Here is a 26,193-nt window from a genome sequence, read left to right on the forward strand (position 1 = left end):
GGCTGGGACACGGCTTCATAGCAAAGCCCAATACGATGGCTCGAGCCTGGGCCTGTCCAGCCCAAATGCAGCCAGAGCGCTGCCGTTAATGTCGCAGGCCTTAGCCCGGTGGGTTGGGGGGGGGGGGGGGGGGGGGAGGGGTGGGGTGGCGGGGGGACGAGAATGGCTCGATTTGGACCGTTTGATTGTTGATTTTAGGGTTTTTTTATATGGCTACCCTCTAAAAATTCAAATTTATGAAAATACTCTCTTAAAATTTATATTTATTTCTGTACCTTATAAAATACTGTTTTTGCAGCGATAGACTCAGAAACTGAAATGGACTAAAAGATGACTTTCGTAGAGGAGAGAGGAAATCCGTTTAGATAGGGCGATAGCCCGATTTTTATTGAATATTCTTTCATGTGCTTGTCTTGTATTGAGGCAAATGCCCCTAATATAACAGTTCTTCTAATTTAAAACCGTTAATTTTTTAACGGCACTAGATAGCATGGGTATATATGCAAAAATAAGAATAAAAAAAAGGGCAAAATAGCAAAACAAGTGTTTTATAAGGGTATATATGCAAATATCACTTTTGAAAGGGTATTCATACAAAATTCAAAATTTAGAAGGGTATTCATGCAAAAAAAAAAACTCTTGATTTTATTAAGCAATGCTTGTATAAAGTATTGTTTGTGCTTCACTATGAGTTGCAATACATTTATATTTCTTCCTAGCATAAAGCCTCAAACTCAGTTCCATTTTTAATTAATCAATGAGAGAAATGGAGTTGCGTTCGCATTTTGATACTGGCTAAAGTGCTACCTAAAATGATACATAATTTTTTTTTTATTTCCTGTTTATTATATGATAAATAATCTAAATCAACTAGGACTTTTTTCCAAATGCCACATGGAACAAATTAGCAAATTCCTAATCAATCAAGGACTCTTCAACGCCATAGACTCAATTAAATTAGGCATTAGAACAACTAAACTCAATGTGACTTGACCCAATCCTTATATGGAGTCAATCTAACATTGGACACACCCAATGTTGGACTCAAACTCCTTAATTCTAATCAACTTGGACTCTTTAATTGACACATAACTAAGAGTCCAAATTAGCTAGGACTCTTTTACACGACTCATGGACTCAATGTGACTTGACACATGGACTCGTTGTCAGTTGACTCATGCACAAGCTTCATTATAGTTGCTGGAACTCTTGAAACCCAATGTGCTTTGGTGCTCACCCAAGAAGAGAACTCAATTTCCATGCACGCCTCAGCATTGGGCTCATGCTCCTGCATCAATTCTCCCCGGCTGAAAAGAACTCGACTCCATCGAGTTAGGGCTGATTTGAAGAATTCTGCTTCGGGTGAGATTCGCCATTTGATGCGTGCACGGTGCAGGCTGATGCGCGCCAGGTGAGCTCTAGTGGAATTAGAACTCTAGGCTGATGTGATGACGGGCCGCCAACTAGATGACCAGGCATGGATGCGGGTCCGGTGCGCACGGGACGTGGATCCAGTGCACACGGGATGCAAGTCCAGGAGAACGTCGGGAGATGGTGCTGCATGGGGCTGCTGCGACTGTGGCGCTTGGTTGCAGCCTTGCACGCGGGCGCTGGGCATGGCACCGCGCATGGATCAGCTGGTCGTTGTGTGTGCTTCTCTCGGTTTCTTCGAAAAATCAGATTATTCTCATTAAAGTCATATGGTCTCGCCTCTGAAATTTCAGATCCGACCTCCTTCGCAACCGTCATGAATGTGTCCTTATTTTCATGGCTGATTTTCTTGACTCGCTGCATAGACAACACCCTTTGATTACTAAATTTTCAGGCTTGAATTCAGCAATCTGAAGTGGCTTTAGAACAATTTTCTTATTGGCATACATCAAAGAATAATAATGGGAATATCCGTCATACTTCACCCGTCGATCATATAACCAAGATCTTCCTAGAAGGATGTGGCACGCTTTCATGGGCAAAATGTTGCACCACACATCGTCATGGAAGTCCTTTCCTAGTGAAAAGCTAACTAGGCATTTTTGCTTGACGGGAATAGAAGTATCGTTAATCCAACTTACTCGGTAAGGCTTGGGATGAGGTTCCGATTTCAGCTTCATCTTTTTCAGCAAGTTATTGGAGACGATGTTCATCCTGCTCTAGTTGTCGATGATGAGGTTCATGGCCTTGTTGTTGTGCTCGACACGGGTGTGGAAGATGTTGGTGTATCTCCAATCTTCTTCCACGTTCTCTTCTTGTTTGCTACTCGTGAGAATCTGGCGAACAATGCATACGGGCATATCTAAGCTTTCTAGCTCCACCCTAGGCGCCTCTTCTTCATTGCCTTCCTCCTCTTCCTCAACCTCAGTGGGTTTAGAAGAAATTTCAAAGGGCTCCACTGTCTCATCCTCTTTACACACCAATGCAAATCACTGGTCTCTGGTAGGACAAACAACGACAAAGTGTCCTCATCCGCCGCACTTGTAGTGCTCGAATTGCCTCTCTCTTTGCGCCATAGGTCTCTTTTCTTTTTTGCTGTTTGAAGGTCATAAAAAGGAAAAACATGTTCCATAAAAGTGACATCCCATAATACAAGCAATTTTTTTGTTTCAAGCTTAAACACTCGATAGCCTTTTTGTCTTAGGGAATAACTAGGAAATATGCATGGTGAAGCTAATGAAGAAAATTTATCCCTATGCGCACTCAACGTTTGGGCATAGCAAAGACACCCAAAAATGCGTAAATGATCATATATTGGTGCAGCATTAAAAAGTCGTTCATATGGAGTCATATAATCAAGACTGGGTGAGGAAATCCGATTAATTAAATAGGTGACAGTGAGCACGTATTCACCCCAACAAGAAAGTGGAAAGTTTGCTTGAAAACGCAAGCATCGAGCTACGTTAAGAAGGTGACAATGCTTGCGTTCAGCCACTCCATTTTGTTTGGATGTCTCAATGCTGCAGCATAGGCGGTGGCTGACGTGGCGCCACGTGCTGTCCAGTTAAAGCCACTTAGATGGTGGGCCTCCCCGCGTGGGAACCGCACCGACCTGGGCCAACGCCCGATTGATTAATTAAATTTATTACAGAATCGTTAATGGTACTTAAATCGATAGAAACGTTTTATTAAGTGCGGAATCCCGACAGACTAAAACGCTGCATCACCGCCCCACTCCTTCATTCTCCCTCTTTTGCACTTTAAGCCCTTTTAACTAAATTACGATGCTGTCCCTGATTCTTCTTTATGGGCCAGGATGTGGATGCCGCTCATGAGATTTATTGAAAGAGGATGTCATTCAATTTGCGATGTCAAAAAAAAAGAAGCTTATCAACTAAGAGATAATTGAGAAAAAAATTGTATGATACGAGATGGGGAGTTCTAGCACGAATTTCAGAGCAAGGTTCGTCGTTATAATGCGGTTCCATGTAAGAAAAAAACAGTTAATTCAATTATAAATTTTCATTTAATTTCCACCTATCCTAAAAAAAAAGTCTATCAAATGCAGGGGCGATCAAAGCAATTATTTTCAACAACAGGGGCATTTCCGTTATAATGTATGCCTCGTATTGAAGAACGCCGTCACGTCCGGATGAAGAGCATAAGATGCCAAACGCATCCTCCGCCGGTATAAAAGATCCCGACCGATCCTCCCCGACCAAAAAGCCGTTGAACTCTCCTCGCCGTCCCTCCTCCGCTTAACGCCTCTCTCGATCCCTCTTTCTCGATCTCTCTCGGAGAAGAACAACGATGGCCGATCAGCTCACGGACGACCAGATCTCCGAGTTCAAGGAAGCTTTCAGCTTGTTCGACAAGGACGGAGACGGTCAGATCCCCTTGATCCTCCTTTCTTTGATTTATTCTCCACTGGTCTTGTTTCTTTTTTTGCTTCTGATCTCGTTTTGTTTGAGATTGAATGCTCTTTTGCCAGATCCGGATATGGATTGGCTGGTTCTAATCGAGATCGTTAGTATAGGGTTTCTGATAGATTTCTATTGTTAGATTATATATTGGAATCTCATGCCTCTAACTTTTTTTTTGGGATTAATAGTTGTTGGTTTTCTTTTCGTTAGATTTTATCTGGACCTTTCTGGTTGATCCAGTTTTTGATGGTTGACGATCTCTATCTTTTTAGTATGGTTTGCTGATTCTTGTATCACTGGATCTGGCTTTGGATTATGGGGTTCTAAGTCTGTTTGCTATTTGCTGATCGATTCCATCTTGTTATGATGTTGCAACTTTTTTGAATTTTTCTTTGATCATTTGGTTTTTTGTGATTGGCATTTTATGTGGTCCAGTTGCTTGAATGACTACAACATCCGATTGAAGGATGATGACATGCACCTGTTGTTGATTTTATATGTTCGAAGTTATTTAGAACTGGAAATATGTTTGTTCTCTCTGTTGATGGACGCAGATATTAGTTAGTTAATTCAATTTGGAAAAAAAAAAACTTTTCCACCTTCATGTTTCAGTAATTTGTGTTCTTTGTGCTGGGTAGTGGAGCTAAGGGCTTGTGATCCTCAATATTTGGAAAGTCGTTCTAGTTGTTGAAGTTTTAGATGCTATTGGTTGAATTCATTCATCTCTCTCTCTCTCTCTCTCTCTCTCTCTCTCTCTCTCTCTCTCTCTCTCTTGTGTTTAAGGAAAAGTTGGGCCTTGTCCGACCAGTTGATTAAGATAATGAAACAGGAAACAAGTTCGTCCTTTTTTATTCAATTAGTGTTAAAAACTAATTGAAGTAGTCATACAAGTTTTTGAATCCTTCGACAGGGCTCTGAACTGTACACTTGTGATAATACCATCATTTTTTACATGATATCTATTTTTAGTGGTCAAATGTGTCGTATTCGGTTTAAGATTCTGGAGGGATTTATTACAGTATCTAGTAATTGTTTGAAATACTATAAGTTTGATCTAGTCTATTTGACATGTTTTGGCATGTATTGGTGTGCAACTTCCAGCTGAATTTGGTCCATCTGTCTTATTTGTATTGTTTGTTTTTCTGAAACTTACAAATTGAAGCTTCAGTACCTCTAGTTTAGGAGAATTTATTATCATGCTATTATATAAAAAAGGTAAGAAGAATATGTGACACAAAGTGCATGATTGACCATATATCTGTCCTCTGAAACTTAGACATGTGAATAATTTATTTTGGTGGAGTCATAAACTTTTTAAGAAGGTTTTCTGCATTAATAAATGTATAATCAAAAATTAATTTCGAGTTCTTATGTTTAAGTGATAAGGAAAAGAAACTAACATTTTCCAGGATATGTTTATGCTAGTTCCTTTCCTCTTGCTGGAGATACAAAGCGAGAGTTTCCTTTTCAACATGGGTCCAAAGTGAACCCTGTGATTCTTCAGCCGTTGAGCTTCTGGAAGCTTTTATCTAATCACCCTATAGGGTAAATTGATTAATGAGAAGCAGCATTAATATAAAAGGGCAAAGTGGAATTAAAAAAGGATTTCATTTCTGAATTATATTATATCTACATCTTTATGATCTTACAGGATATGGTTCAATCAGTGGAAGCACTTTTAATTTATCTACCATTATACCTATTGTCAATGACCCATTAATTTTCAAAGATGTTGACATGGATCATTTACATTATTATACACTTAGCAGTTCCTTACAGGGAAGTTAACAATATCTGAAATTAGAATTACGATAAAGTAATTTATTGGCTGATATAGATCATAATTCTAAATTGATTACTTTGTTCATGATTTTGGTATGACCATTTTGAAACGCTTTATGTGGCACGGCCGGTGTACCTCCAAAGATGGGTTATTCAAGATCGAAAGTTTAGATTTACCTATTTTTTTCAATAAGAAAAGCGCTTCTCCAGATACCACAAAAGATTGTTGACAAGTCTGATCCCTAATCGTGGAATTGTGACTTTCGCTCCATTTCTGCCTCAGGCAGGATCAAAACTCTCCATTTTTCGAGTTAGATTTAAGCCCTTCTAAGTGATCTCTTTCGGCAAGGAGAATTTCTACCTTGTGGTCTTCATTCCCGATTCTCTTCCCCACCCATCGCCCATGTTTAACACGTGTTACAGGCTGCTAAAATGTCATTATCGAACTTGAGTTGGAGCTTCTTAACCTCGATCTCGATCGACATCCTAATAAGGAAGGAAAGTCTTTCGAGTGCTCTCTGCCTTGAGTGCGGTCTTTCGCTCCATCTCTAAACATTCCTTCCTACCCCGGCTTCCTTCGGGGGAACCTTCCTTCGCTACTCTTAATAATCTCATATTGGCGAATAAGGGGTAAGAACCCGCATTTACAAACAAATTCATACGGCGAGATAACGACTACAAGGTCGATGAAAAAAATCCCTTACTACCCTTTCACTACCGTTTTTATTAGAACTTATCTAAAGAAAAGGAGAATCTTCCCGCTTCGGATAATGCCTCAATAGCTCGCTTTCACCACTGCAAATTGTTCCGTTCCCGTGGCTCATGGATAGCTTTCAAAGCTGTGTATAGGGAAAGGTCTTCATCTTTTTTCTTTCCTCTTTTGCTTTGCAAGCAGTTTGAACATTAGAAGTTGTAGATTGTGCCCACACATTTAGTTGTTTAATATATTTTATTTTTGGTCTTTAAATGTCATCAAATTGGATGTACTCTCAATTCAAAAAATAGTTGGAATCTAAGTCTACCTCATTGTGGGTTTTAAAAAGTTTGGATTTAGTGTTCTATTATCGAATCCTACATATGATAGTTTTTGTAGTAATGTTTATTAAAAAGAATTTACTTCAGTTGTATAGTAAGCTTGGCAAGTAAGGATCTTTTGGGTGTTTTGCTGTAGTTCTTTATATATGCATGTACAAATTATTAAGATACTTGGATTCTACACTTAGATAATCCTTTTTTTTTCAGTTATCTCATTTAATTTTCTTTTTTATTCTCTGTTTCTTTTCTTTTTTATCTTTCTCTTTTTCTCTTTATGTCTTTTTCTTTGGATTCACATAGCGTAAGGGCAGGTTTTCTATATATCTGTGTAGCAGAAGGTTTTCTTTCCTTTTCACCACCCGATTAGCTTAGTGTGAGATGCTACTTGAATATGGAGTGTGAGATGCTGCTTTTTGCTTTTAAAGGCTGGCCTTGTGATCACAAATTTTTGAGATTTCATGGTTCATCCAAAGTGAAAGCAGGCTTGCAGACAAAACAAGCCACTATTGCACCCACATTTTTTTCAATGTTTGTGATCTCAGCTATTGCAAATTTATGCTTTTCGAAGGGAAATCTGTTTTGGAGACATTCCCTGACTTGAAAATGCAAGGTAGAATCTTTGGAATACTTCTTAGGTTTAAACCATGATGTTTCAGATGAAACATCACGAAATTGTCGTGGAATTTGTTGTCATGATAATGTAATAGTTTTGTAGCACATGAAGATCTATGCATTTCACATTAGGCTATTTTATGTTGTACATCCAACAGTTCAAGACTACTGTTTCTTTTGATTAATATAGCATTCGGTTAAGACAATGTTAGTTTTCAATTGAACATTTAATTGGATCAAATGTATTTGGTTTTTTCAAATTCTTGAGATGTAGAGGGCAGTTAGATAGGGTCAGAAACTACTGGTCTCTTGTTCAAATTTGAATATGATCATTTGGGTTCAAATTCTTGAGATTTAGAGATTTTAGCAGTCAGATAGGGTCAGAATTTACTAGTCTCTTGTTCAAATTTGAATATAATTATTCGTTGCAACTCAAGCCTGTGGGATCTGATAGATGACTAATTACATTAGGCATTTGGATCTTTATCGTGTTAGTTATCCATTTACATATGCTCGACGCATTGTGGCCTAGGTAAAGTATATGATCAAGCAGATTGTCAATTTTGTGTGTAACAGTGCTTGGGTGTGATGTTTTTTTTTTTTTTACTTTTTCATGCAACTGATTACCATGCATCATTTTGTAACCAAGATAAGTTATACCATAGCTTTTTCTCCTAGTTCAACCAGCATGTGCAGATTGTAGCAATGCCACTTAATGATATGCCTTTTGTTACATACTTGAAGCTCAACAAACCTTTTAATTTCTTTATGGTGTATGCACTCCCTTTTTCATCATTGATTATTGAAGCTAATGGCATTCACTAATAAGAATCTACTGTTTGTGATATGGGAAAAATTAAGCAATGGCCATCCACATCTGCACTATATTATGCTCATAAGTGCTAAAACAAATTTGCCGAAGTTGTGAACTAGGAAAGAGTTGAAGTGAGGATTCAAGAAGACTTTGCTGTCAAGGATTTTGTATTTGATGCATGTGAGAGATATGTTTCTATATATGCTAGAATTTGGCTTAAATCTTGTTTTTGGATCAAGCAGCTGCATTGAGTTTGGCTGATTTTGTTGTACTTCGTTTTGTATGCTGCTCTGTCTGGTCTCTTTCTCCCCTTTTGTGGGTAGCTTCATGGGCTGAACTTACCTAGGTCATCAAAGGTGTGCATAAAAACCATAGTGTAGAATGCTGGCAAGTGGTTTCTGTCCAGCATGACAGGAGTATATAAGTTCTACTATTGGTAGGTGATTTATGCCTTGCAGTTCCTGAGCCTCCTTATTCACTGGCAAATGTACCTGAAAATGCAGTCCTTTTGTCAGCGCCCATACACATTTATTTTATGTTTTGAGACTTTGCAGCATAACATGCTTTGCTCCATTTTTGCATTTTCACTAGTTCGTCAGCTTTTAACTGATAATTGTTGTTTGATCACTTGCTGGTTCATTAGTTTACATTTGTGCTACATGCTTTCTTTTATTTATTTACATTGTTATTTATTTATCTAGCTGAAAATTTTCATTTTAGCCATGCTACGGTAACTTATGTTAAAGATTGGAAAGCAGCATGCTTTTGAATATACACGCTACTATTTTAATTTGTGTTGAATATTGCTACTGGGTATGGAAATTCCCAGATGAAAGGAAAAGCTATGTGATATGAAATCGTAATACAGTTTATTTTTCATGAAACTGCACAGGTTGCATCACAACCAAGGAACTGGGAACTGTTATGAGATCACTGGGGCAGAATCCTACTGAGGCCGAGCTTCAGGACATGATCAATGAGGTGGACGCAGATGGCAATGGTACAATAGACTTCCCAGAGTTCCTTAACCTGATGGCTCGCAAGATGAAGGACACTGATTCAGAGGAGGAGCTCAAGGAGGCCTTTCGGGTGTTTGACAAGGACCAAAATGGGTTCATCTCAGCTGCCGAGCTTCGCCATGTCATGACCAACCTTGGTGAGAAGCTAACTGATGAGGAGGTTGATGAGATGATCCGCGAAGCTGATGTTGATGGTGATGGCCAGATCAACTACGAGGAGTTCGTCAAAGTCATGATGGCCAAGTGAGAAATCCTTCCTCACTAAGAACCTTTATATAACAAGCAGAACATCATGGCAGCTTAGTAGTATTATGGGATTCCCTTCATTCGTGGTCTTGTAGTTAGTAGTAGTTATTTAGTTAGTTGTGTCCTAGTTGTGGAAAATATAAGAACAGCGATACATACCGTCTCTCTTCTGGCTTGGATGGTTGTGTTGCACTGTTTGTGTTTGTTTCTGTTTCCTGATCTTTTCATCCTCTTCAGAACTTGGACTTGGATCTATATGTAGGATCTTCCTTTTCCATTATCTTCTAAACTATTGCAAACTAGCTACAGGGCGCCATCTTGGATGACTCAAATTTTGTTGAAGTCATTATTTTTATCCTTTTTTTTTTTTGTATGTGCCCTTCTTCCAATCGACATGTGGTTATCATCATTTGATCCTTCAAACCGCTGTATGTATCCGTTCCAGTGCGACCAAACTTAACACAAAACCGGTGATTCTCTGGTTCTTCTGGGTTCCTTAAAATCACTGTCACACCATGTTTCTTGGTTGAGCGCATCTTTAGGGTATTTTTTTCGTCTGTTTGATGGCCTTAAACGCCCTAAACCTCGCAGGGTCGACGCCCATCCTTTTTCTAATTGTTGTTTCTTTCGCACTTGGAGAGCAGGCCAAATTAAGAAACCTTTCATCTCAATTGGCCTGCAAGCAAGTGATCCGTTAAAGCCCGTGGCATTTGTTAGCTCTTTCAGGGCTAGCTGCATGAAGTTTTTTAATCTGGATTCCGATCTACATTGGTTGGATGCTGTGCTGCCATGCTCATACATCTTTTATGCGAAACAAATATCATATCAATGAGATGATGGCTTGACGTGGCTGCCATGCTCTATCGGACAATTTGGTCATCTTTCTCACCCAGAAGTACAGAATAAAAATCCAGAGAGAATCAGAAGGTGAAAAAAAAAAAAAAAATCTCGGCCACTCAAATGGACGCAAGTCTGGACCAAAATGAAGGTGCCTATCAGGCATCTTTCAGTCTCTTTAAGAGCGCGGCAGTCCTTACAAGTAACCACGCGTCGCAACGCCGCGAAAAAGGCAGTGCTATCTCGTATAATGCAACACCTATAATAAAAAGTGATTACCGGAGAAGTCGCATTCTTGGGGTACACATGGACCTTAGAAGGCACATCAGCAGTTCCTGGCTTGATGGGGTAGGGCCTCCCGGCGATGCCTGCAATGGATGTGACTTGAAGGTCCTAGAAGCATTTTGCACCCTACAACACAGATGTGTCTTTAGATTTCAACAAGCATTTGGCATTGATTGGTTCATGAGTGTGGATTCTCTGTGGCTTGCCACCACCGTGGGTCCATTTCACCTTAGGATGAAATGAATCCATCTACGATGATTTCATCCATCCATCCTAGATTTATGGCTGATCTGATCCACCTAATAATTTCTTCTGAAGGCTTTATGCGGTTTATACGCATAAAGAGGTTGCAGGATTCAAAAGGCGGGTGGAAGAGCTCTGATCTGCTTTGCCATTTGGAATCTTTTGCAGGAGGAGGCAAAAGAAGATAGAAGAGAAGAGGAGGGGACGCATGGCTGAGCGAAGCCCTTCTCCGACGAAGTGCGGTGGCCGTTGCTCGAAGAACTGCACCATCCTCTGATAATAACATGGTGATAGCTGTGGGGAAAGTCATATCGTCGGAAGGAACAAGCTTGCAATAACTGGAGACATCGCCAAACTACCATAATACGAAGAGAGACTCTAAAACTCTGGCACGTACATCGTAGGTCATTTGTGCATGGATATTTTTATTTGCCTGGCATGAAGGCTAATCACAATCTATTATAGCTAAACGGCCAGAATCATAGTAAGGTGACAACCCTCTAAAGCCCGTCTGATGCTTCGGTTCTCTCTCTTTTGCGAGAAATATTGGGCGTCTATCTCGCTTGCTCTGTCCTCTGGATATATAGTTCTAGACTAATTTCAAAACACTTCAGGCAATGCTGCTTCAAACTGTTTCTCCCAACTTTGCAACTAAGAAGGCAAAATTTTTATCTCTGATTCTTCCTTAGTGATCACCTCCGGCACTAGTACTCAGCCTGAGCCTTGCGTTCATTGTTATGGTGAAGAGGTTTTCTGGCTTAATTTTTCATAATGGAGTCAAAACCATGAGGAATAGAGTTTTCGTTCATAGGATAAGTATATCCTTTGTGTTCTGTCTGAACTATCGTACACCAAGTCTTCCTTGCGATCTCATATTTGAAGGTAACTTGTGGTTTTTGTCCTAGTTTATGTCATGCATAACTTGGTAGCCTCAATTTATAAGTTTTTCCTCCTCTTTTTTTTTTTCGGGTGTTGGACTACAGTGCATAAATAAAAATATATACAGAAATAGTGTAAGGTCTTGAACTTCTATATATATATTTGTCCAACACAAGTAATGACCTGATGGTGGACCCGCTGCTCTGTGATTCATTATTAGTAAACTAAGGGCAATGTTAGGAGAGTTGGGCTCTAGAAAAGGAGTCAGTGTCTCCTGCTCCAGCCATTTAGTTGAGAAGAATCTCATTCCCAACTATCCCCAAGATCTAATCTCAGTTGTCCTCATAGTATTCAAATATTATTCCGTCAGATTTATTGGAAAAATTGATTTTCCAAATCTCTCTCCTTAACTGATTTTCCAAAAATTTACTAAAAAATACTTCTATTCCAAACCAAATATATCGGAGAACATGACCATTCCGTTTCCAATTTAGTCTCGAACTAAATGCACCCTAAAATTTCATGGCTGATGTTTTTGAATTATATTGCCAAACCAACTCTAGGATCTTATATACTCAATGAACCTGCTCATATTTGCCTTTGATATTCTTCTTAATCAAGTGTCTATCTTTTTTCATATTAATTAGTTGGACCAATTTTAATTCAGTTGCCTTCACTTTCTGTGCTTTGAAGTTTCATGTTATGTTTCTAAAAGTATAATCATCAGATGTTAGTGTTAGCCTAGATGCACAAATATAATTGATAAATTAAATATTTCTAATATTCAAAAACAGTAAATAAGAAGAATAAACTAGCAAATAATTAACTTGACAATATAATAGTAAAATGAAGAAAGAGAGAGAAGATGGCCTGTGGATCGAAGCACGCTGATGCATTGTTCCAGAAAAGTTTATTCCCACCCGCACAGGTCTGCTGGCACAGATCTCCTAGAGATACGACGACCCAATACAGAACCACGTCTTCTCCAACAGTGCACCTCCAGGGAAGAAAGAAGAGCACATTCATGCTTGCAGATAGCTCAAAAGAAACTTAAAAAAATTACGAGGAGAAGAAAATTTTTCTTTATTTCTTTTCTCCCCAATAATCCCTAAAGCCCTTTTTATCTAGACTCTTAGAATAGGGAGAAGAGAAAATTTTGATTGTATTTAAAATGATCCCTAGAGCCATTTATCTAGGCTCAGGCGTGTCAAAAGAAGCAGACTCTCCTCCCGCGGATTGATGACGTGTCTTCTTGTGCTCTTTTGATCATGCGGCTTGTTGCATCTTGGTCGTCCATGCTTTCTTCCTTCTTCGAGAGGCTTTTCCATGCTTGCTGTTGCGCGTGGATGCATGACATTTGTTATGGCTTACTTCCTTTGGGAATTTTTCTATATTTGCTCCCTTTCTTGTGCGCGGATGCTTGCTACTTAGCTGTTGACCAATTTAGTTTTCAAATTTTTAAAATATTTCATTTAATTCAACAGTTAGTTTCTTAATTACATATAATTTTGTCCAGACAATTTGTAGCCCCTTCCCTTCGTAATGGTTACCGTTTTTCTGCTACTGCTATTATTTGCTCTTGAATACTTCCAAAAAAATCCAAACGAGAGGTGTTGGAATGGAGTGCCCGGATGTTCCTATTTCGTCTGCAGTTGGGATCGTGTTGCGGTCTGCCTCAGAATACACTGCTGAAAGGGACTCGCCGCTTTCGCTCTTTCTAGCATTTGGGGACTCTTTCTCGTGTTTTCAGGGCAATTTTGAAAGTTTTGCATTGGAAACTCTCCTCTCCTCTGTATTTTGCCTGCACCAGTAAGCATTCTCCAATCGTCTCTGCCCATATACGCATGCTCTAGACTGAATCACACAAATTCTTGTCTCTTTGCATGTTTTCTGATTAATTTGCTAATCCTAGATCTTGCTTCCTCTCATAATAGATTGAATACAATGAATGCCATAACGTGCATGGGTGCAAGCGAGACTGTTCATGCTGTTACCACACCACAATAGATAACTAGTGCTTTGTTTCTCTGGATTGCCACCCATTTGGTAATCAGGTTCAGAGGATAAAAAGTTTTCTTCATTGTTGGTGACTGAGAGCAAGCTTCTCACTGCTGATAATCTAATTAAAATGGTGATCCTCTTGCTTGTGTTTTATGTAGTACTGCTCCAAATTGGCTTGTTTTTTTTTTTTTTCTCTCTGTATGCCTGTTTATAGGGCGATATGGGAGCAGTTTTTAAGGAAAAATAAATATTAAAGGATGGCCATTGAAGAAGTTCTCTCCAAATTGGTCGATCCAATCCTTTTGAAAATATCTAAGGATATACAGTACAGGAAAGTATTAGTTCAGATACACTCAAAATTTTCCTTCCAAGAGTACAGGCTAGTAAATTGTTTCTGAATCAAAGTTTTGAATTAGGAGAGAGCAATCCAAAGACAGTTGATAAGAAACTCATGATAACAGGCGATTCTTTTTTTTAAAAAAGAAAAAAACCTGAATGAGATTTGAACCCATAACCTTCACCTCTGATAACAGATTAACTAACCAATTAATTCTAATATTTTAACAAATAGAAAATGCATCAACAATATATCAGGCATTAACAGGTACCATGCAGAAAATCTATAGGGTGGATGTTACCAACTATTTTCCTTCCTTTTTACACTTGGTCCTGGCAGCAATGGCAAATTTGGTCTAAATAATCCAAGTGAGACACTAACGAGGAATCAAGTGAGGTAACGGCTCAGCAATCGTGATCACATTTTGCTACCAATAAACCTTCTGCATCTTTTCTCTGATTAATCTTCATTTGCCGAACCTATTTGACACCAAGAAACAGAGAAGCTGCAGAAACACTCAAAAAGATGATTGTAAATGAAAGCGAGTACTCCATGGATATAGAGAGCCTGGGTTCATATCTTCAAGCAAAGGTCATAGGTTTATATAGCACTGCACGAAAAGAGCTCTCTTTATATAGGATCAACAGCAGTATACAAAGTACATGAAACTCATGCTTGCTTTGTTCTCTCCACCAATAATACAGAAAAAACAACAAATAAAACAATCAAACAAGTCTGCCCCAACATTTACAATGGTACAGTTTGTAACAGAGAGGAAAAAAAATGCAGCAGGGAATCACGCACCAGCCAGCACGGTCGACAGCTTGCTCCAGGGGGAAAAAAACTGGGCGACCAGAAGCTAATATCTTTTGTGAAAAGAAAAAGGAGCTCACCCTCATCTCCAAGAGGCATCATTTGGCAGCATTGTCATGCATTTCGTCTTCAGATTTCCAAACAACATCCTTCAGGCTGTTGGAGAGAGTCTTATAAAACTGCAGAGACAAAAGGAATTATGATCAGCTGAACTGCTAAACCAACCATGCATAAGAATCTCGTCAAATTAGTTATATATAAGGACAAGCAAATGTAATTGCTCATATTAAGCTCTTCGAGCCAGAAAAATAGGAGCCGTGATGGAAGTACAAGGGGACCAAGCAGAGACTGAAGGCTTCCCAAACTTTTATGCAGTTTCACGGCTTGGAATGGTGCAGTACATGGGAACAGGTTTAATATATTATCAAACAATCATTGCTTGTAGCATTTAGCTCATGACTAATGATTTTGAGGTAATACTATGGTGTGCATAGCAGCCAAATGATGCTTTGCTATATTCGCTCAAGTACTTTATGATATCTGCTGCATCACTTTTTATGAAGCTAGGCAGTTAGCACACATGCAGACAAGAGAGTGGCTAAGATTCATTTTTAGTCTATCACAAAGTTATCCATGTCAGATAACCATCAATATTTGATTAAAGATGAAATTTTAGTCTCAAATCAAGCCTTTTCTTGAAATTGTTTGATTGAAAAACACATATAGATGATGGTTACTTAAATACAAAATATGCATATAAATTTACTTGTATATACTTTGCAGACTTAGACCCCTTGAAACAAACATTACACTTCTTTGGCAGCTTCACAGCAAGTGATGGTTTACAGATCAGAAATGTTAAAGTTACTAAAAAAAATCTGTTTATATGAGTTCGAGTTTATTTAAGTAAAAGACAAGCAACAAAATATACATTACATTATTAGCATCAGTTCATGTGTTATTCAGAAATTAACCAGCTCAGAAAGTACTGTATTTCTTTCTAAGCAGCAATATCGCAAAATTGTGGGAAAACATTCATATGAGAAGTTGGATAAAAAAATAATGAAAGTTAACAAATCAAAATTCAATCACTATGTTTCAAAGAATGGTATGAATCATGATCTGCTCAGAGGTGTCTAACCATAACCAGTCAGCAGCACTGACATCTCACTAGTGAGTGATCTCTAGAACTCCTACCGGTGTAAAGTCAATCAAAATGAGGTGAATCTCATATAAGAAGCACGGTAATATGCCATCAAATTGACAACCTAGAATACAACAATCCAGTTCCTCCAACTATGTAGAAGATTCAGCCAAATGTCTAGAAATACTCTCTTCTTAGAAATACAAATGTCTAGCATGTTCGCCCAGTCAACTACAAAGAAATCATTATAATTGGTCAAAATTTATGACAGTACCTTGTGGAACTCTAGAGTATCTCCTTTAGCTTTCCGTACCTCAACCATATGAAAAGAGGGAGCTACTTGAAATACCTGAGAGTCATAATACAACTGTTAGAACAAAAAATTTAACCTATTCGTTTTTGGCAATTAAATCAAGTACGAACTCGATCATACCTCAGTAGCAACATTGAGGTTCCCCTTTCTTCCAGCTTTCATGTTTTGCAGCTTCATCTGAAAATAGAAGAGGAAGAGTTATTTGATGGGGAAAAATGAGAGATAGATCTATAATGTCGCCTTTAGCTCCTCTACCATGAAGATTGGCACAGACCCTCTAACATGTTTATAAGAATAGGTTGTTGCACTCCACAGTCCTACACATGACCCACCTTGTAATTTTTCTTCTGAACATCAAAGCCCAGTGGCTTTGCAGCTTCCTCGATCTTACTAATGATTTCATTCGCTGGGCATTTTGATGTAAATCTTGTTTCTCTCTTGAATTCCTGTCATGAGTGAGAGTGGGAAATTTAGAATCTTATATACATGATGACCAGCAAAACTAAGCCTACTTATAGTAATAATCTGAACCGTTCCATATAGGAAACAGATGCAATATATGCTTCTTAAGAGAAATTTGAGTTTGGAATAAAATAAAATGAGATTGTTCATGAATAACTTAAAATACCGGTAGTGACTAGGAACTCACCCAAAAAGGTCAGCCAAAGAGGTAATATTTCAGGTTGTAAGACCTCTCCAACACACAGCCAATGTGAGACTAAGCATATACCTACATGGGTCCTATACTCCCCCCTTTTAAGCACCGGCGGCCTTGCCAAGAGATAGCCCTTTTTTAATTTTGTGGTTGATCACAAGAAGATCATGGCATTTGTGATTGTGTTTCTGATTAGACCTTTTGTCCAACGAGAATGACAGGCCCAAAACTAGGAGTGTGTGAGGATTCATGCGGGCATGAGTTTAGTCACACATCATTGGTGTGTTGGGGGAGGTGCTTGGAAATTTAAGTAGGGCCACGGATCCTAAATTACAACTTCTGGCTAGTGTTTTTTCGTGGGGTCCAGGATTATTGCAATACCAGAATCTAATAATATCATATTCCAAAACATATAGAAAAATTGTAAGGGCATTATTTTATCCATTGCCTAAACATGGAAATTGTATGACCAACTACAAAAAAGTATAGAGTATTTCAACCTGTTCTATGTCAAACAAATTGCCAAGATTTAGCCCCTTTGACATTGAAATCAGCTCAAATGCATTCATAGCTGCTGGCTGGTCTTCCTTCTCCGTTACATGGTGCTCCTGAAATAAAGGTAACACATGTAGTAAATACCATTTTAACCATAACCACCACAACAGCATGTGCCAAATGAAGAAAAAAAAACTGCACTATAATTGCCCCTGGAGCTCGTCTTCAACTCACTTCTGAATCCTTGAAAACAGCATCCACATCATCCAGATTTGCATAATATTTCTCCTCAAAGACTGGTGGCTTATAGCCTTTCTTGAACCATGCATCCTCCAATATCTCGGGGATAGTTATTCGCTGCCATCAGTCATAAAAATTCAAGTTTAACAAATTGTGCCCTTACACATTGCAAACACATAATTTCTCTCACAGTATATGACTAAAATGAGCTGTCTACCTTTTTCTTTTCCTTTATTTTCTTCTTTTATTTTTCTGAGTGCCAACCACAGATTCTTGTTAAATATGACTAATAATTATATCTTATGACCAATAAGAAACCAATCCAAAATAGTCAAACCTGCTCCCATTTTTCTATCTATGATTCAATGTTGATTGTGATTCTTATTAATTATATATTAGAATTAGCATCTAACACTAGTTTATGAATCAAATCACAAATACCTTCTACTCCATTAAAGGTTATCTAAAAAAAAATACTGTTTAATTTGATCGAGATAAGCAACTTACTGTCATCGGGTTTGGATCAAGGATTATTGTCAACAGTCTCATGGCACCAAGGGAAAGCCAAGATGGGCATGTAAATTCAGCAGCCGAGATCTGCATCATAAAGAAAAATTCTTAGAAATGGACGAGAATGTAAGAATACATGGAATCCTAAATCCTAGATATAGAATAATGCTCACTTTCTTATACAAGGTCATAAGATTAGAATCCTCAAAAGGCAAGTACCCTGCTAGCAACACAAAAAGAATGACTCCACATGACCATAAGTCTGCAGTTGCCCCATCATAGCCTCTATCATTGAGGACCTAAACAGAGGGAAAAAGAAAATTATACTTGACATGATTTAAAAAAAGAAAATGGGCAGAAGACATATTTGCCAATTTTAAAATCATAAAACTGCCATTTGCACCTCTGGAGCAACATAATTCGGAGTTCCACAAGTAGTGTGAAGCAAGCCATCATCCTGAAGGAAACAACATTAATAGTGGAAACTCGATTAAGTTTTGAGAAATAATGATTAATAAAAAGGTAATAATATGAAAACTTGTCCAAGAAGTAACTAGCAGATCTCATAATTTGTCAAAAAAAAAAAAGGGTCGGAGTTCTAGCATCCTTTTTATGGTGGATTGAAGAATTCGACAATCATACGACTGAAGCATAGGGCCACCAATCATTAGCTATTAGTTCTAGCAATTAGTAGACCTGACTTTATTAAGTACCAAGATATCAGTTTTATTTTAAACTTTAAAAGTTTACAGTGCCAGAAATATAGGAAAGATTAGGACTTGTTTAGGACTATTGTCCAATTGAAATTGTACTCATGACTTTATGGTAGGTGCTTTAGTTGGGTCAATAATAGTTTACAGGTACACAAAAACCCCAGCACAACATTGCCCTTTAATGCTTTCCTTCTAGAGAAATGCAGCAAAGGACCTATTGCCACACAGTTGGCATATATAATTCCCGGTTATAAAGTTTAAAGATGGTAATGTGTCCTTTGGTGGCAGGCAGATGCACAAGAACAATATCTTGAAGTTTCTTTTGCAGCTCAAATTGTAACCGCAAGCTCCTCCAGTTGCTTCTCTTCCTCTCCATGACTTCTGTTATTTATGGGTCATCCAACCCTTTCTTTGACTGTTACATTCCCTTCATGAAAGGATTGATGGGTTAATCCCATCATTTTCATCAAAAATTTAAAAAAGTATTCTTCAATGACAAACTTGAAGGACCAGTACTTGCAGGAAAGGGAACCATTGTCTCTTGTCATTATATAAATTTTTGTTCCATAAATGCAGGATGGCTGTGTCCACATGACAGTTGTGTTTCATGTTATGCAGAGGGAGCAAAAAAGTTAAATAATCTTGGAACCGTTACAATTCTTCTAAAAAAAGCAAAGCAAAATTTCTTATATTCAAAAATTAATAATTATTGTCCAAAAAGAGAAAAAAATACTAAAGGAACTATATAGCACAAACTATAAGACTAAATCGTACCAGGTTTGTCAAAAAGTGTTATATTAATGCCTTAAATCAAAAAATTTCGAAAATTGTCTATTGCAATCTCAACTCAGAAACATGGATCAAGAAGCTGTAAAGTGTTATTATCTAGAGGCAATTCGAGAACAAGGACTTTGAGCATGTAAAATTACCCTGACTTGTTGGGACAGCGCACTTAATCCAAAATCAGAAACTTTGAGGTTTCCATATGCATCAAGTAGTAAATTCTCTGGCTGCACAGACATGTCAGAGGATACCAAGATTTATATTTTCAGCATAAAGCCCTGAGCAACTTAAAAGAATCAGGATGTCTAAGGCATCTAAGAATCAAGCAGTTCACCTTTAAGTCACGGTGGTATACACCTCTGCTATGGCAATAATCAACAGCATTAATTAATTGTTGAAAATACCTTCGTGCTTCATCCTCCCTCATTCGCCCATGGTTGACCTTCAAATTTGAAATTTTAAGCACTATCAACACTGGAGCTAATTGCAGGAAGGATGCAACAATGTACTACAAGAAAGTTCTACGTATGCATGAAGATTTAGTGTATATTTTTGTAAGCATGCTAGGACATTTTGTAACTTTTGAATCAATAATTTCACCTCATTAATACAATTTATTTTAAATCCAACATAGAAGGAAAAGTTTCACACTTACAATTTTGTCGAAAAGCTCTCCCCCTGTAACATATTCAAGTACCAGGAATATCTTTGTTTTACTTCCCATAACCTGAACAAAGAAATGAGACCATGATAAATAGAAGCGTGGTGGAAAGATGGATATGAACAGAAAGTTGTCATAGTCTGAGCACATTCGTAAATTTTAGAATTCTAGGTTGTATTGATCATCAACTGAAAAATATACCTGACTAATCAAAAGCAAAGATGACAAGGGCTCCAGAGTTTATATATTAATAGCATCAAACATAAGAATCACGTGAATGGATGTACACATAGAATCTGTATCCAGCAATAAGCTGGATCACCACAAGGACTGGAAAGTGGAAACATCCCATATTCCTAATGACTGGATCACTCTAAACCTACAATCAGATTGACCTTTTTTTTGACTGAAATGTTACTGGAGCACTAATCCTCTTTTCGCATTCATTCTTTGAATAAAAAACTTGAACTTTGAGCTACAGTTCTGAATTCTGTGCCTTGTTAGCCTGTAATTTTTGCCTTCGGGCATGAAATAGCAAAATCAGTCTTATCATATTATGTCACTTATCTTCCAGTATAGTAGGTTTAGCTTAAGTCAAACCTGGAGGACTTGACATGCTAAACAAACTTTGGAGTGATAATGATGACAAAAATGTTGTTAGAAATCTAGATTGTTTTGTGGAGGCACAGTGGTGGATATTTTATGGACTGATAAGGACATTCTCCTTTTAATGAATTCACTCCCCTGGACCTACCTCATTTTAGAAATTATTGTGCATATGCATGCATATATGGCTCGGACTTGTTCTGTTGTATATAATAAGGATACGCTGGTATGTACGCATATACAGCACCTTGATACACATCAAGGACCCAGACTTGATACACCTAAACTTAAACAGTTTTTCCCTTGTTGTTACATCAGTCATGACTTATTGCTTTGCTCAAGTAATGATGTGAGACTGCCAAACTATAGGTGCCAAAAGACCACCATGGATACCAAAGGTTTTGAAAATTACCTCATATAGGCGAACAACATTAGGATGCTTTATTAACTTCATGGTGGCGATTTCCCGCTTAATCTGCATATAAGTATAAAATTATCCCTTAGCAATGAGAAGGATTGAGAATTAAGAAACGAAACATACGCATTTTCAAATCAAATACGTATTAAAATAATAAGAGAAAAGGCATTATAGACAAGCCATGAAGAAATTACTGTGCTTTAGGTAATGTTACAGTAAGACTCATCGGAAGACACTGTTGATGTGAATAATTGAATCAGCTAAATATATTGTTCCATGATACACATTCTTATCAATATAAAAATGTAAAACATATTCTAAAAAGTAGCAGAAAGCAAGAGCAGACCTTAAGGAAAATTCTGATGATTAGATCATATGAAAGAAGGGTCACAGACTGGCTGATTTAGTTCAGAGGAAAATATTGAGTATCGGATCAAGAATATTCCAATGATAGACAAATTAACATTTGTCGTGCACATATTTGTTCTTGTAGTAATGCTACTTCAATTGTAAACAAATTTTTTTTTTAATATATACTTAACGATACCTTATTTGCAGCACCAAAGTAACCTCATCTTTTCTATTCTATATTTTCTCCTTTTCTTTCTGTTTAAGGGTGGTGACTGGTGAGTGCATAGAGCATTGGGGTTACTTCTATCAGGAGTAACTAAATTCACTAAATCATGAAAGTTCATATTATAAACAAAATGCAGCATCTAGGCAGGCCCAAGAGCATTAAGTGCCTCCCAATACATCAGCAATATTAACTTAGGATTCACTAAATTGACCCCGAAATGCACTCCATACATGCCTAAGAAACTAGCCAGAAATAAAATAAACACAAAGCTTAAAATTTAAATAGAGCACCAAAAATGCTGCAAGAAATACCTGCTCAACCAATTTGTTCTTGAGAACCTTCTCCTTATCAAGAATCTTGATGGCAACAGGTTCCCCCGTTTCAGAGTTCCTTGCAAATCTGACCTTTGCAAATGTCCCTTCCCCAATTGTCCGCCCAAGCTCATACTTGCCCACACGACGCTTCACCTTGGCTGTACTCATTTTCTGTCTTGTATCTCTGATGTGTTTTCTAGAGAAATGAATAAGTGATCTCAAAATTCGCCTTTACAATTATACGCTGAGAGCTGTTTAAAGCCACAGTCAGGCGAAAAGAATTTGACCAAATATGATATTTACAAGAGAAAGTCCAAATCCAGACCAAGTCAGAAGAGATTTATCTTTTCTTGAGATCAGACCTTAGGCTAGCATAACTAGATCAAGTCAAAAATTAGGAACTAAACTTGTAATGAAGATCAAAGAACTCATCTTTCACATGAAGTGCAATACATTGGAAAAAAAATCAATGACAAGTGAAATTGCAATTAAACAAGTTGGGAAGAAAAGGGAGTGTCTAAGGGCCCGACAGTTCAACACAATTAAATTCACTATATTAAGGCCTGTGCGCTCTAGATCAAGATACCCCCTTTACAATGGAAAACAACAAATGGCTAGTGCAATTATTAGGAGAAATATTTAAAATTTCTAGATATATGCACACACAAAGAAACAAAGAAACTGCTAATGAAATTGAAATATGACAGCACAAAAGTTAATCTTACAAATATTGGTTATATATCCAGCATCCTGTTATAGATTTGATTGGGAACTCAAAATGTTTTCCTTTATCCTTTTGATAAAATGAGAACTTTAGATGCCAGTAAGCAATATCTTCGAGATTTAAATTCTTGAAGCAAATGGATCCAAGATATTGCAGTATAGAATTAAAAAAAAAAAAAAAAATCATGTCACAAACAGCATAATATTGACAACAAGATTGAGTTACGGACCTACACTCCAAGCACAGAAATACAAAGAGAAACTAGCAACCTCAGACTACTAAGCTTGTAACTGGAACCTGAGACCTTCAAAGGTCATGCCATGATTTCAGGCACAGAAATTGAAAGATCACAAACCTATGCACAAGTATCTGAAGACTTCATATCACCAAACTAATAAAGGAAATCTGAGTAGCCAGACCAATAGAATGTATGTGCACACAAACATACATCACAAATGTCATTTTTAAAAGTGGCATCATGCGACGTGTGGATAAAGCTAGAATGAAAGAATGGAATATCGGCTGACCTTTTTTTTTTAATAGTAACCCAAATTAAAAGAAGAAGAAAAAAGAGCATTAATAGAAGGAATCAAAGTTTCAGCGACATATTAACCAGTCAAATCAAAGAGTGCAGCCAACAACTTGCAGCTCGTTGAAGCTTCCAAACTAAAAGAGAATAACACGCATATCTAAGAAGAAGTCTACAACAAGAGAGGGCCAGATTATCAATCACAATAATAATATTTGAAGAAAAAAAATTCCAAAACAAATTAGGGAAAAAGGAGAATTAAATCCCGACAAAATTAATTAGATCCAAGGAGAAGATCGTGGTTTGCATTACAACAAGCACAAAAAGATAATTAAAGGCCTCCCTAGCATGAAAACACCATACAAATAACAGTCAGATAATCAAAATCTTCTGACATAGAAGAAATGGAAAAAATCAATCCTTGCATCTCTGGTTGTTTCCCAAAACACCCAAATTTCCCATTCTTGATGTATAAGACAACAACAAAAAATAAAAATAAAATCCCACCTTGAAAATCCCTCTAGCAACAAAATCCATATGTTAATTACCAAGGAAAAAAAAAAGCCAAATTCTTTTTAAAAGACAAATGTTCAAGTAAAATCTACATTTAATGTGGAGAGAAGGGGGTTAAAAAAAGATAGATAGAGAGATCAAGAACCTACCTTTGTAAACCAATCCAGAGGAACTGATCAGAAACTGCTCCAAACTCACTGGAAAACGACCAAAACAGAGGAAAACTTATAATAACTTGATAGGCTCCGGAGCACCAGCTAAGGGATATTTTCCTCGACTTTTTGGCTCCTGGGAGCTGGGGTGGACCAAGAAAGTAAAACTGAGACAAGGAAAAGAAGCAGAACAGGGGACTGTATATGGATAAGAACAGAGGCTGCATATGAACCAAGACAGGGCAGGGGCCATAAGTAGTTGTAGAGGCAGGGGAAAGGGGGTGAACGCTGCGGTAAGCCGGTAATCCAATTCCATGCAACTATTCGCCGTCCTGGGCGTCAAGAGGGCAGGGGCCACCGCACCACTGCCTGTGGTCAGACTGATGGCGACAACAAAATGCCAGGCCACCCAGCTCCCCTTGTCTTCTCCCTAATTTTAACCTGGAGTTTTACTGGGATTTGGTTTGACGATTAACTTTCCCTTTGGATAAGTTTCAAAAATCCTTTGAAAAAAAGGATGCCCTAACATTACCATTGCCTTTCTTCTTTTTTTCTTTGATGTCCCAACCTGGCATTGGATGGGAAAAATGTTACTATTTGTGAATCGATTGGCGATGCATCGGCGGATTGGAATCAGAATAGATTTCTGATGTGTTTGATTTATCACTGAAATCGTAATTTGAAAAAATCAAATGAGCAAAGAGGTACTTTTTCAAAAAATTATTATTTTTTATATAAATCTAGCAGAAAAGGATTTGAATATTTGGAAGAGGGTTGGAATTGAATTTGAGAGGATTGGGATGGTTGACGCCAAAATCCTGCCAGACTCTGGAGGTCTGGAGGGCACCAATTAATCCATGGAAGGATGCTGATCGGGATATAAAAATAAGAGAAAAGCTCGCAGGACTAGTTCTGGCCGGACCTTTCGACGCCTAAGTCAAAAAAAGGTTTTGAAATAATAGTAAAAAAATAGAAAGCATAAGAGAAGAAAATTAGTGTAAACTATTGCCTTCTTCTGATCAGCCTTATCATCTCAGCCTTCTCATATCGATCGTCTCACCCAGGCCTTCTCAAGCCGGCTTTCTTACCTCGACTTTTTCAGGTTGGCCTTCTTACCTTAGTCTTCTCAGATCGGCTTTTTCACCTCGGCCTTCTCACATTAGCCTCGATTTTCTCATCTTGGCCTCGATCTTCACCATAGTCTTAACCTTCACCTTGGGTTTGGCCGACTTTCTTACCTCGGTCTCAACCTTCACCTCGGCCTTGGCAGCTCATATACTTGCTAGCCTACCAAAAAAAAAGCAAAATGATGAATGAGGGCATAAGAACTTCTCACCGTCTTTACGTTTTTTGGACCCTCTTAATTACAGAGTTGTTGCCGCCCAGAATTCAAATATTTTCAAAATTGCTTGCCACGTATCCATCCACAATAGGAAGGTCGGTTTATGCCACATCAGAGGCATTTCCATCACCCGTGAAATGGAAATGTGAATGGGATTCTCCCCAATAAATATGTGAATTTTGATAATTTGAGTGAGGGGGTTACAAGCATTTAACCAATTGAGTTGGTTGAAGAGGGCAGCTCCAAATGCGTAGTCCACTATTGATAATATGGACAATCTATTTAGTTGGTCAGTGTCTTTTTGGCTTTTGGTTTGATTTTAAGAAAGGTTTAAACAAGGATTGTTATTGCTTTATAATAATTTTTAATGGTTATATAAGTTTATCCATGTATCCATCTCGGCAAGAGAAAAAAAAATATAAATAGGTAGAATAAATTATATCTTGATTAGATTATATCTATACCTTTAATATTATTTATTTAAATATAAAAATAAATATTAAGAAAATATTATTTTTTAAAAAAATTAGATGTATGTTTTTTATTTAAACTTTTTAATTAACTTAATGAAATGAAAAAAAATAATATTTTGTAAAATTATTCCAGTACTTGTATCATTGATCAATCACTAACGAACATTGATCACTTCTGACATAAAAATAAAGTGTCAAACAAACTATTGAACTCAGCCAATCATTAAAGTGGCAACTACTAACAACCACAATATTTTATACGTATTTGACTTAT

General features: G+C 37.6%; 2 protein-coding genes across 3 annotated transcripts; one reads left to right on the forward strand and one right to left on the reverse strand.

The window, feature by feature from the left end:
• The first annotated feature begins 3,614 nt into the window (after positions 1 to 3,614).
• Positions 3,615 to 9,664, forward strand: LOC103705017 (calmodulin-7). Its single transcript, XM_008788587.5, has 2 exons — positions 3,615 to 3,817; positions 8,990 to 9,664. The coding sequence occupies exons 1-2, from the start codon at positions 3,742 to 3,744 to the stop codon at positions 9,361 to 9,363; spliced, it is 450 nt and encodes a 149-aa protein (XP_008786809.1). The 5' UTR covers positions 3,615 to 3,741; the 3' UTR covers positions 9,364 to 9,664.
• Positions 9,665 to 14,543: 4,879 nt separating this feature from the next.
• LOC103705015 (CBL-interacting protein kinase 32) lies at positions 14,544 to 25,441 on the reverse strand. Of its 2 annotated transcripts, none has more exons than XM_008788582.6 (15): positions 24,102 to 25,441; positions 22,184 to 22,382; positions 21,290 to 21,352; positions 20,266 to 20,337; positions 19,945 to 20,052; positions 19,757 to 19,837; positions 18,518 to 18,571; positions 18,288 to 18,413; positions 18,112 to 18,201; positions 17,599 to 17,721; positions 17,370 to 17,477; positions 16,547 to 16,660; positions 16,335 to 16,391; positions 16,176 to 16,250; positions 14,544 to 14,936 (listed from the first exon to the last, which is right to left on the reverse strand). In XM_008788582.6, the coding sequence occupies exons 1-15, from the start codon at positions 24,329 to 24,331 to the stop codon at positions 14,856 to 14,858; spliced, it is 1,581 nt and encodes a 526-aa protein (XP_008786804.2). In that variant the 5' UTR covers positions 24,332 to 25,441; the 3' UTR covers positions 14,544 to 14,855. The 2 variants fall into 2 exon arrangements, with proteins under 2 accessions (XP_008786804.2, XP_008786806.1); XM_008788584.6 differs by having other exon boundaries at positions 22,184 to 22,437; positions 24,102 to 24,373.
• Positions 25,442 to 26,193: the final 752 nt, after the last annotated feature.

This window comes from Phoenix dactylifera, chromosome 14 (assembly GCF_051530095.1).
Source record: "Phoenix dactylifera cultivar Ajwa chromosome 14, Ajwa_hap1_PhDact_Kaust_v1.1, whole genome shotgun sequence".
In the NCBI taxonomy this organism is placed as follows: Eukaryota; Viridiplantae; Streptophyta; class Magnoliopsida; order Arecales; family Arecaceae; genus Phoenix; species Phoenix dactylifera.

What these genes read in the sequence shown, in the direction of transcription:
- LOC103705017 (XM_008788587.5), top strand. Translation starts at nt 3,742, where the DNA reads ATGGCCGATCAGCTCACGGACGACCAGATCTCCGAGTTCAAGGAAGCT. An exon ending in GTTCGACAAGGACGGAGACG is followed by an intron (nt 3,818 to 8,989) that starts GTCAGATCCCCT and finishes GAAACTGCACAG; the next exon opens with GTTGCATCACAACCAAGGAA.
- LOC103705015 (XM_008788582.6), bottom strand. Translation starts at nt 24,331, where the DNA reads ATGCAGCCTCTGTTCTTATCCATATACAGTCCCCTGTTCTGCTTCTTT. An exon ending in TATACCACCGTGACTTAAAG is followed by an intron (nt 19,838 to 19,944) that starts GTGAACTGCTTG and finishes ATGTCTGTGCAG; the next exon opens with CCAGAGAATTTACTACTTGA. An exon ending in CGAATTATGTTGCTCCAGAG is followed by an intron (nt 18,414 to 18,517) that starts GTGCAAATGGCA and finishes CCCTCTGTTTAG; the next exon opens with GTCCTCAATGATAGAGGCTA.